Genomic DNA, 12,167 nt, shown 5'->3' with positions numbered 1-12,167 from the left:
GCTTTTTGATGTGCTGCTGGATTCGGTTTGCCAGTATTTTATTGAGGATTTTTGCATCGATGTTTATCAGGGATATTGGTCTAAAATTCTCTTTTTTTGTTGTGTCTCTGCCAGGCTTTGGTATCAGGATGATGTTGGCCTCATAAAATGAGTTAGGGAGGATTCCCTCTTTTTCTATTGATTGGAATAGTTTCAGAAGGAATGGTACCAACTCTTCCTTGTACCTCTGGTAGAATTCGACTATGAATCTTTCTGGTCCTGGACTTTTTTTGTTTGGTAGGCTATTGATTATTGCCTCAATTTCAGAACCTGCTATTGGTCTATTCAGGGATTCAACTTCTTCCTGGTTTAGTCTTGGAAGAGTGTAAGTGTCCAGGAAATTATCCATTTCTTCTAGGTTTTCTAGTTGATTTGCATAGAGGTGTTTATAGTATTCTCTGATGGTAGTTTGTATTTCTATGGGGTCGGTGGTGACATCCCCTTTATCATTTTTTATTGCATCTATTTGATTCTTCTCTCTTTTCTTCTTTGTTAGTCTTGCTAGCGGTCGTTCAATTTTGTTGATCTTTTCAAAAAACCAGCTCCTGGATTCACTGATTTTTTTGGAGGGTTTTTTTTGTGTCTCTCTCTCCTTCAGTTCTGCTCTGATCTTAGTTATTTCTTACCTTCTGCTGGCTTTTGAATGTGTTTGCTCTTGCTTCTTTAGTTCTTTTAATTGTGATGTTAAGGTGCCAATTTTAGATCTTTCCTGCTTTCTCTTGTGGGCACTCAGTGCTATACATTTCCCTCTACACACTGCTTTAAATGTGTCCCAGAGATTCTGGTATGTTGTATCTTTGTTCTCATTGGTTTCAAAGAACATCTTTATTTCTGCCTTCATTTCATTATGTACCCAGTGTCATTCAGGAACAGGTTGTTCAGTTTCCATGTAGTTGAGCGGTTTTGATTGAGTTTCTTAGTCCTCAGTTCTAGTTTGATTGCACTGTGGTCTGAGAGATAGTTTGTTATAATTTCTGTTCTTTTACATTTGCCGAGGAGTGCTTTACTTCCAACTATGTGGTCAATTTTGGAATAAGTGCGATGTGTTGCTGAGAAGAATGTATATTCTGTTGATTTGGGGTGGAGAGTTCTGTAGATGTCTATTAGGTTCGCTTGGTGCAGAGTTGAGTTCAATTCCTAGATATCCTTGCTAACTTTCTGTCTCATTGATCTGTCTAATGTTGACAGTGGAGTGTTGAAGTCTCCCATTATTATTGTATGGGAGTGTAAGTCTCTTTGTAACTCTCTAAGGACTTGCTTTATGAATCTGGGTGCTCCTGTATTGGGTGCATATATATTTAGGATAGTTAGCTCTTCCTGATGAATTGATCCCTTTACCATTATGTAATGGCCTTCTTTGTCTCTTTTGATCTTTGTTCGTTTAAAGTCTGTTTTATCAGAAGCTAGGATTGCAACCCCTGCTTTCTTTTTGTTTTCTATTTGCTTGGTAAATCTTCCTCCATCCCTTTATTTTGAGCCTATGTGTGTCTCTGCATGTGAGATGGGTCTCCTGAATACAGCAAACTGATGGGTCTTGACTCTATCCAATTTGCCAGTCTGTGTCTTTTAAATGGACCATTTAGTCCATTTACATTTAAGTTTAATATTGTTATGTGTGAACTTGATCCTATCATTATGATATTAGCTGGTTATTTTGCTCGTTAGTTGGTGCAGTTTCTTCCTAGCATCGATGGACTTGACATTTTGGCATGTTTTTGCAATGGCTGGTACCAGTTGTTCTTTCCATGTTTAGTGCTTCCTTCAGGATCTCTTGTAGGGCAGGCCTAGTGGTGACAAAATCTCTCAGCATTTGCTTGTCTGTAAAGGATTTTATTTCTCCTTCACTTATGAAACTTAGTTTGACTGGATATGAAATTCTGGGTTGAAAATTCTTTTCTTTAAGAATGTTGAATATTGGCCCCCACTCTCTTCTGGCTTGGAGAGTTTCTGCCGAGAGATCTGCTGTTAGTCTGATGGGCTTCCCTTTGTGGGTAACCCGACCTTTCTCTCTGGCTGCCCTTAACATTTTTTCCTTCATTTCAACTTTGGTGAATCTGCCAATTATGTGGCTTGGCGTTGCTCTTGTCGAGGAGTATCTTTGTGGCGTTCTCTGTATTTCCTGAATTTGAATGTTGGCCTGCCTTACTAGCTTGGGGAAGTTCTCTTGGATGATATCCTGCAGAGTGTTTTCCAACTTGGTTCCCTTTTCCCCGTCACTTTCAGGCACACCTATCAGACGTAGATTTGGTCTTTTCACATAATCTCATATTTCTTGGAGGCTTTGTTCATTTCGTTTTACTCTTTTTTCTCTACACTTCTCTTCTCGCTTCATTTCATTCATTTGATCTTCAATCACTGATACTCCTCCTTCCAGTTGATCGAGTCGGTTACTGAAGCTTGTGCATTTGTCATGTAGTTCTCGTGTCATGGTTTTCATCTCTGTCAGTTCTTTTAAGGTCTTCTCTGCATTGATTATTCTAGTTATTCATTCATCCCTTCTTTTTTTTTAAGGTTTTTAGTTTCTTTGCCCTGGGTACATAGTTCCTCCTTTAGCTCTGAGAAGTTTGATAGACTGAAGCCTAAGCCGCCTTCTCTCAACTCTTCAAAGTCATTCTCCATCCAGCTTTGTTCCGTTGCTGATGATGAGCTGCGTTCCTTTGGAGGGGGAAATGTGCTCTGATTTTTTGAATTTCCAGCTTTTCTGCCCTGCTTTTTCCCCATCTCTGTGGTTTTATCTGCCTTTGGTCTTTGATGATGGTGACGTACTGATGGGGTTTTGGTGTGGGTGTCCTTTCTGTTTGTTAGTTTTCCTTCTAACAGTCAGGACCCTCAGCTGCAGGTCTGTTGGAGTTTGTTTGAGGTCCATTCCAGACCCTGTTTGCATGTGTATCAGCCGCGCAGGCTGCGGAAGATAGAATATTGCTGAACAGCGAGTGTTGCTGTCTGATTCTTGCTCTGGAAGCTTTGTCTCAGGGGTGTACCCAGCTGTATGAGGTGTGAGGTGTCGGTCTGCACCTAGTGGGGAATGTCTTCCAGTTAGGCTACTCAGGGGTCAGGGACCCACTTGAGCAGGCAGTCTGTCCATTCTCAGATTTCAGCTTCCATGCTGGGAGAACCACTGCTCTCTTCAAAGCTGTCAGACAGGGACTTTTACATCTGCAGAGGTTTCTGCTGCTTTTTGTTTAGCTATGCCCTGTCCCCAGAGGTGGAGTCTACAGAGGCAGGCAGGCCTCCTTGAGCTGTGGTGGGCTTCACCCAATTCGAGCTTCCCAGTGGTTTTGTTTACCTACTTAAGCCTCAGCAATGGTGGGCGCCCCTCCCCCAGCCTCACTGCCGCCTTGCAGTTAGATCTCAGACTGCTGTGCTAGCAATGAGGGAGGCTCCTTGGGTGTGGGACCCTCTGGGCCAGGTGTGGGATATAATCTCCTGGTGTGCCGTTTGCTAAGACCCTTGGTAAAGCACAGTATTAGGGTGGGAGTGACCCGATTTTCCAGGTGTTGTGTGTCTCAATTTCCCTTGGCTAGGAAAAGGAATTCCTTTCCCCCTTGCACTTCCCCGGGGGGCGATGCCTCGCCCTGCTTTATCTCTTGCTGGTTGGGCTGCACTCGCGGACCAGCATCGACTGTCCGACACGCCCCAGTGAGATGAACCCGGTACCTCAGTTGAAAATGCAGAAATCACCCATCTTCTGTGTCGCTCATGCTGTGAGCTGGAAGCTTGAGCTGTTCCTATTCGGCCATCTTGGCTCTCATAGATTACTTATTGGATTCTGTATATGTAAACAACTGTTAGTATGACATTGGATATACAGTATATGTTCAAAAAGGATTACTACCATTCTAGCTGTTGTAACTTGTAAATTTCATAAAATTCTCAGTTTCACATCATGCCTGAATTCTTTCCTCAGTGTTCAACCTCTATGCTATTCAAAAGTGGGTTCTGGGTCTGAAGCATTAACACTACCGGTGAACTTGTTAGACATGCAGACACTCAGCCAGCCGTGGTGGCTCATGCCTGTAGCCTTAGCTACTCAAGAGGCAGAGACAGGAGGATCACCTGAGCCCAGGAGGTTGAGGCTGCAGTAAGCTAAGATTCTACCACTGCACTCCAGCCTGGGTGGCAGAGTGAGACCCTGTGTCAAAATTAAAAATTAAAAAATATAGAAATGCAGAAACTCAAAACCTGGATCTACTGAATCAGACTCTGCATTTGAAGATCTCCAGTTTATTGTATACAATTTGAGAAGTATGCCTCTCAGTCACCATGACTTTTCCATCTGAGAGTTATACACAGCTGATTCTGGATGATGTAAATATAGCACCCAAAAATGTATATTCCTGTGTTGATGCCTTAGTTTTATATTTTACATTTGATATAAATATCTACACTAGTTTTGTGAATTTTATGTTATTCTCTTTCCACAGAGTTTGAGACTACATTAGAAAATATTACTGTGTTAAAAATGATCTTACTGAATAACTCAGGTCACTCATATAAGTCAGAACCAATAACTGTCATTTCATCTTGAGACAAAGAACTCTGCCATGGCCACATGGTCAGTGTATTGTTTATTTTTATTTCAGGGACTGTTGACATTCAGGGATGTGGCCGTAGAATTCTCTCTGGAGGAGTGGGAACACCTGGAACCAGCTCAGAAGACTTTGTATCAGGATGTGATGTTAGAAAACTACAGAAACCTGGTCTCTCTGGGTAAGGATAACTTACCTTCAGAATATCTAATAACTAAGAATTTTATTTCTTTTCTTTTCAGAATGTCCCTTGGGATCTTGTGCTTTGTATGAGGTAGTTTCAGATTCTTGTTTTCGGGAAAAAAATAGGGGTTTTGTTGATGCAGAAAAAATTTCATAATGTTTGATTTTGACATTTGCCTTTTTATTTGAGGTGATGTACAAGTTTCACTCTAGTTGTGATTCTAGAAATTGGTTGACATAAACTATTGTTGCTTACACTTTAAAATCCAATTTTTTGGTTTTTGATTCAGTCAGATTTGCAAGAGAAGCTCAGGATCCCCAAATTTTAAATGCTTCCTAAATATTGTAAAGAAGCTGGTAGGAAACAGTATTTTGATAAATACTTTCCAAGAATCTTCTATAATGTCTTCTTTTTTCTACTGAGCGCAGTACTCACTTAGAAATTAATCCTGTCCTGTGGGGCCAAAAAAAAAGTATAAAAATAAAAAATAAAAAGAACTCTCAGTAAGAGTCATGTGAATTTTTCCAATGAAACAGGTCTTCTTGTCTCTAAACCGGACCTGATCACCTTTTTGGAGCAAAGGAAAGAGCCCTGGAATGTGAAGCGTGAGGAGACAGTAGCCGTCCAGCCAGGTAGGTGGGAGCGAATGAAGTAGATGACATGGTTGAGAGGTCCAGTGGTCAAGAAAGAACCAGACCTTGAAGTGTGGATTGGGAAGCTCTCCAATGGAAATGATTTTTGAGACGCCTGGGTTCTTTCCCTTGCTGTCACAGAGGGACATCTTCTGTCACATGCTCTTAAATTATCTGATGATTCTCCTTCCTCTTCTGTGATCCACCATCATATTCACAGTGACAGCCAAAGTGCTCCCCTTGGCCTGTGAGGACCTGTGTGATCTGACTGTTCTTCCATTGATTTGGGGGCTCTGAGAAAGTCTGTGCATGTTTCTACCTCTATGTGAAACCACATCTAAAGTTCTGGTTTTGCTTCATGTCAGAAGTGTGTGAGGGGAGTGATGGACAGTGAAATTTTTTTTCAGAAGTCCCAGGAATTCTGTGGTTAGATGTCACATATTTTCTGATATATTAATTTTTAATCCTATTGTGGTTTCCGAGGTGATCCCACAGAAATTAAGATGCAGTAATTTTATCAAAATACAAAACATCTTTCCAAATCTAAGAAAATCTAATCATGTTTCACTTCAACTTTTCATTTTTCCTTGCCTGAGCTAAGATGAGAAATTTAAACTCTATAGGCACAAATTCCACAAATGTTAAATAGTTTAATGTGTATTACTTATTATGTAGAATTATTATCTAAATTTTTGTCTATGGGGAGCTTATAACATTGTCCATTATATAATAAACTCTAAACTGTTGCCTTATATCTTAATAACTATCATTCTTTAATTTTGTCTGGTTCAGTATGAAACTTACTGAGAATATGTCCTTTAGTTCCTTTTTTTTCCTTCTAGACATATGATTCTTTCCACAAATATAAATGGTATCTATTTCAAATTTTGATGATTTGACATACATACACATTGTGTAATGACTAAGACAGCAAAGTTAATTACCACATCAGTCACCTCACATTAGATGCCAATTTTTGTGTGTATGATGAGAACTCTTAAGATATACACTGTTAACAAATCTCAAGTATACTATAGTGCCGGGGTCTATAGTTCTGGTCTGTGGCCTGTGAGGAATCTGATCACACAGCAGGAGGTGACCATTCAGCCAGGGAGCATTACTGCCTGATCTCTGCCTCCTCTCAGATCAGCAGCAGCATTTGATTCTCATAGGAGTGTGAACCCTATTGTGAACTGTGCATGCAAAAGATATAGGTTGTGTGCTTTTTATGAAAATCTATCTAATGCCTGATGATGTGAGGTAAAACACCTTCATTCCAAAACCACCCCCGACTGGACCTCCATCTGCGGAAAAATTGTCTTCCATAAAACTGGTCCCTGCTGCCAAAAAGGTTGGGGACTACTACTATAGAGTATCATTAACTATATTTACAATGCTGTACATTAGATATTCAGAATTTATCTTATAAATGAAAGTTTGTACTTTTTACCATGATGTCCACCTTGTTTATTCATCCATGTTGTCAGAAATTGCAGGAGTACCTTCTTCATTATGTCTGAATAATATTCTATATATTGTGAATAATTGGCTGTGAACATAGGGGTACAGATATATCTTTGACATATGATTTTATTTCCTTTGGTTAAACAATTAGAAGTAGGATCGAAGGTTCATATAATACTTATATTTTTAATTTTTTTGAGGTGCCTTCATTGCCATTTTTCATAATGGCTGAATCAATTTACATTTCCACTGACAGTATCCAAGGGTTTTCTTTTCTCCATGCTCTCTTATTATTAATATTAATATTTCTTGACTCTGACAGCAGTCATTCTAACAAGTGTGAATATTTATTGACTTTGACAGCAGTTGTTCTAACAAGTGTGAGGTGATAGCTCATTGAGGTTTTACTTGCATTTTCCTGATGAATAATAACATTGAGAACCTTTTTATAAACCTGTTTGCCACTTCCATGTCATATTTTAAGAAATTTCTACTTGAGTGCTTTGCAAATTAATTTTTTTTTTTTTTTTTTTTTTTTGCTATCGAATTGTGTGAGATTCTTAATATTTTGGATATAAAACTCTTATCAGATCTATTTTCTCCCAATCCCTGGGTTGCTTTTTCATGTTCTGTGTTTCTTTGCTGTGTACACACTTTTTTGTTTAATTTAATGCTACTTGCTTTTATTTTTTGCTTTTTGTTGCTTGTGATTTTTTGATGTGATAGCCAGAAAAATTACTGCCAAGGCCAGTGTCAAAGAGATTGTTCCTTATGCTTTGTTCTAGAAGTTATACAGTTTCTAGTTTTGTATTTAAGTGTTAATCCTTTTGAGTTAATTTTTGTACATGGTATAAGTATTCAGTTTTATTCTTTTGCATATGACTACTTGTTTTCAGCATTATTTGTTGAAGAGACTATACTTCCCCTTTGTGTATCTTGGTGCCCTTGTCAAAGTATTAATTGACTGTATACACATGGGTTTCTTTCTGGTTTTTGTATTCTATTCCATTGGTCTATGTGTCTGTTTTTACGTCAGTACCATAGCCTTGATTAGTATAGCTGTGTAATAGTTTGAAATGAAGTGTGATGCCTCTAGCTTTATTCTTCTTTTTCAAGATTGCATTGGCTGTTTGGAGTTATTTGTGATTCCATAGAAGTTTTATAATTTTTTCTATTTCTGTGAAAAATGCCATTAAAATGTTAATACAGATTTCATTGGATCTGTGAATCACTTTGTGAAGTATGGACATTTTAGCAATATTATTTTTTCCAATCCATGAAGAAGGGATATTTTTCCATTTGTGTCTTTTTCAATTACTTTCATCAGTGTTTTATAGATTTTGCTGGACAGATCTTTCACTTCCTGTGTTCAATGAAGTTATAAAATTTTCAAAAATTTTTTGATACTATTATAAATAAGATTTTTTTGTAACTTTTTTCTCAGATAGTTTATTGTTAGTATATGGAAATGCAACTAATTTTTGTATATTTTTGTGGCCTCAACTTTACTGAATGGATATATTAGCTCTATTTTTTGTTTGTTTGTTTGGTATAGTCTTTATGGTTTTCTGTATTTTAAAATCATTTCATCTGTAAACAGTGAGAATTTTACTTCTTTATTCCTGATTTGAATGCCTTTTTGTTTCTTTTTCTTACCTAATTGTTCTGGCTTGATTTCTCACTACTATGTCGAATAGAAGTGTTGAGATTGGGCATCCCTGTCTTGTTTCTGATACTAGAGGAAACTTTCAGCATTTCACTGTTTACTCTGTTGAGATGGATACTTTTGTATGTATGCTGTTTGGAGTTTTTATTAAGAAAATGTATTTACTTTCGTCATAGACTTTTAATAAATTTTTTGAGACGATTATATGATTTTCATTTTTTTGTTATTGTGGTATATCATTTAAATTGTGTATGTTAAAACATTCTTGCATCTCAGGGATAAATCCTACTTGATAATGATGTCTGATCCTTTTAATGTGTTTTTGAATTTGGTATCTAGTATTTTGTTGAGAATTTTTGCTTGTATCTTTATAAGGAATATTGTTTTGTTCCTTTTTTGTAGTGTCCTTCCTTACTGGCTTCAGTATGAGATGTTGGTGGCCTCATAGAATGAGTTTGAAAGTGCTTTTTTCTTTCAGTTTTTTGGAAGAGTTTGGGAAGTGTTGACATTGCTTCTTTAAATGTTTGGTGCGGTTTACCCATGAAGTCATTTGGTCATGGGCTTTTTTTTTTTCAATTGGGAGATTTCTGAGTACTTCTGTCTTCTTTCTCATTATTAGTCTTTTGGGTGTTTCCGTTTCTTCACAGTGTGGTGTTCTTTCTGAGAATCAATTTCTTCCAAGTTATCTTTTGTTGTTATGTAATTGTTCATAATAGTTTATTTTTTCTCTTTCTGTGATACTAGCTGGAAGGACTGCTTTTTCATTAATAACTTTTTGAGTCCCCTGTCTTTTTTTCCCTTGGATAATCTAGGAAAAGTTTGTTCATTTTTTTTTTTTTTTTAAAGACTCAACTCTTAGTTTTTTTATATTTTTTATTTTTCTGGTCTCTATTTTCTTTTTGCTCTAATCCTTATTATTTCCATAATTATGCCAATATTGGGATTATTTTGTTCTTCTTGATCAAGCTCCTTGTGGATTACAGTTAGATTGCTTAAGATCTTTGTTTTCCTTATTGTAGAACTTTATCACTTTATACTTCTGTCTTAGAACTGCTTTTGTTACATCTCAGAAGTTTTGGTTTCTTGGCGTTTCCAATTTCATTTGTATCAAGATATTTTTTTATTTCCCTTTTGATTTCATGGTTGTTCAGAAGCATGTTGTTTAATGTCAACACTGTATTAGTCCATTCTATAAAGAAAGGAGATTTAATTGGCCTACAATTCTGCAGGCTGTACAGAAGCATGGCACCAGCATCTGCTTGGCTTCTGGCGAGGGCCTCAGGAAGTTTGCAATCAGGGGAACTGGGAAAGGAAGAACAGGCAGTCACATGGCAAGAGCAGGAGCACGGGACTGAGTTGGGAGGTGCTCACACTTTTAAGCAACCAGATCTCGTAAGATCTGGGACAGATCCAAAGAATACTTGAGGGATCTGCCCCTATTATTCAAACACCCCATATTAGGTTCCACCTTCAACATTGGGGATTACTTTTCAATGTGAGTTTTGTGGTGGGAGACAAAACATTCGCACTGTATCACACACATTTGTGAGCTTTCTAGTTTTCTTCCTGCTGTTGATTTTCTAGTTTTACACCATTGTGATAAAAAACTTGATATAATTTTAATCTTAAATTAAAAAAACTTGTTTTCTATTTTTGGTTTAACATATGATCTATCCTGGAGAATATCCACGTATTCTTGAGAACAATGTGTATTCTCATACTGTTTGATAAAATATTGTCTATTTAGTTTATAGTGTTCAGGTGAACTCTTTTTTTTATTAGTTTTCTCTCTAAATATTCCATGCTTTGTTGTAAGTAGGACATTGAAATTCCCTGTTACTGCATTTTATTTTCTCACCACAGGTATGTTAATGTTTGCTTTGTATATTTGGGTGCTCCAGTGTTGGGTGCATACATAATTTTAATTTCTATATCCTCTTAACAGATTAACTTCTTTATCATCATGTAGTGAACTCCTTTCCTCTTGTGACAGATTTTTGCATGTAAGTCTGTTTTGTCTAATATAACCAACAACCACTCCTGACTCTTGGTGGTGGTTTGCATGCAATATGGTTTCTATTCTTTAAGTTTATGTTTGTCCTTAATTCAAAAGTGAATCTCTTGTAAGCAGCATACTGTTAGTTTAAAAAATTCATTTAGCCACTCTGTGTTTATTCTGGTCTGTTTTGTTTTCTATAATGGAATACCATAGATTGGCTAATTTATAAACAATGGAAGTTTATTTGGCTCATGATTCCAGGAGCTTGGAAGGCAAAGAAAATGACACTGTTATCTGGTGAAAGCATTTTTGCAGCATAATAACATGGCCAAAGACCTGAGGGAGAAGAAAGCTCCCTTTTACAACAGAGTCACTTTTGTGATAACTAACACACTCCCATAAGGACATGAATTAATTCATCAGGGCTGAGTCCCAGTGGCCTAACCGCTTCTTAAAGATCCCACCTTTTAATTCCATCACAATGGCTATTAAATTTTACCCTAAAATTTTGGAGGTGACATTCAGTCTATACCAGTATCTGTTTATTGGATAATTTAATCTCTTTATATGTAAAGTAATTATTGATACATAAGGACTCACTATTATAGTTTTATTGTTTTCTGTTTTATAGTTTCTTTTTTTCTCATGCTGTCTTCTGTTAATTTTTGGATTTGTTTTTGTTGTTTTTATGTTTTGATGGCTTTTTCCATTTGTGTATATACTACAGTTTTTTCCTAGAGGTTATCATGAGACTTAGATAAAATATCTTATATTTGTAAAGGTCTAGTTTAAGATGATAACAATTTAACATCTATCCGTGGAAAAAAAACTCAACAGTTTTTCTCCCTTTCACACATTTTTTACTATATATATAATACTTTGTAACTTTTTATACTTTGTATTCATTAACAAATTATTGTAGCTATACTTATTTTAATGCTTTTATTTTGTAGCTTTTATATGAGAGTTAAAAATGATTTGTACACTAGTGTTACAGTATTAGTGTATTCTGAATTTCACTGTGTATTTACCATTTCCAGTAACATTTATACTTTTCACTTTTTTTGTGTTTTTCATTAGCATTTGATATGGTTTGGCTGTGTCCCCACCCAAATCTCATCTTGAATTGTAGCTCTCACAATTCCCACGTGTTGTGGGAGGGACCCAGTGGGAGGTAATTGAATGATGGGGCACGTCTTTCCTGTGCTATTCTCATGATAGTGAATAAGTCTCACGAGATCTGATGTTTTTATAAAGGAGAGTTTCTTGCACAAGCTCTCTTCTCTTGTCTGCTGCCATGTGAGATATGCCTTTCACCTTCCACTGTGATTGTGAGGCCTCCAGCCACGTGGAACTGTGAGTCCACTAAACCTGTTTCTTTTGTAAATTGCCCAGTCTTGGCTGTGTCTTTATCAGCAGTTATGAAAACAGACCAATACAGTAAATTGGTACCAGTAGAGTGAGGTGCTGCTGAAAAGATACCTGAAAATGTGGAAGCCCCTTTGAAACTGGGTAGTAGGCAGAGGTTGGAACAGTTTGGAGGGCTCAGAAGAAGAAAGGAAAATGTGGGAAAGTTTGGAACTCCCTAGAGACTTGTTGAATGGTTTTGACCAAAATGCTGATAATGATATGGACAACAAAATCCAGGCTAAGG

The 12,167-nt window shown here is 37.0% G+C and overlaps 1 protein-coding gene across 5 annotated transcripts in view; it reads left to right on the top strand.

The window, feature by feature from the left end:
• Nucleotides 1-12,167, top strand: part of ZNF267 (zinc finger protein 267) — a 136,815-nt gene that overhangs the window by 105,500 nt on the left and 19,148 nt on the right. For all 5 annotated transcript variants that reach the window (XM_050773470.1, XM_050773472.1, XM_050773473.1 and 2 more), the window contains 2 exons: nt 4,623-4,749; nt 5,289-5,384. In XM_050773470.1, the coding sequence (XP_050629427.1) occupies nt 4,623-4,749; nt 5,289-5,384 (223 nt within the window). The remainder of the gene's footprint in view (nt 1-4,622; nt 4,750-5,288; nt 5,385-12,167) is intronic.

This window comes from Macaca thibetana, chromosome 20, assembly GCF_024542745.1.
Source record: "Macaca thibetana thibetana isolate TM-01 chromosome 20, ASM2454274v1, whole genome shotgun sequence".
NCBI classification, from domain to species: domain Eukaryota; kingdom Metazoa; phylum Chordata; class Mammalia; order Primates; family Cercopithecidae; genus Macaca; species Macaca thibetana.
This window is presented reverse-complemented; position numbering and strand designations above follow the sequence as displayed.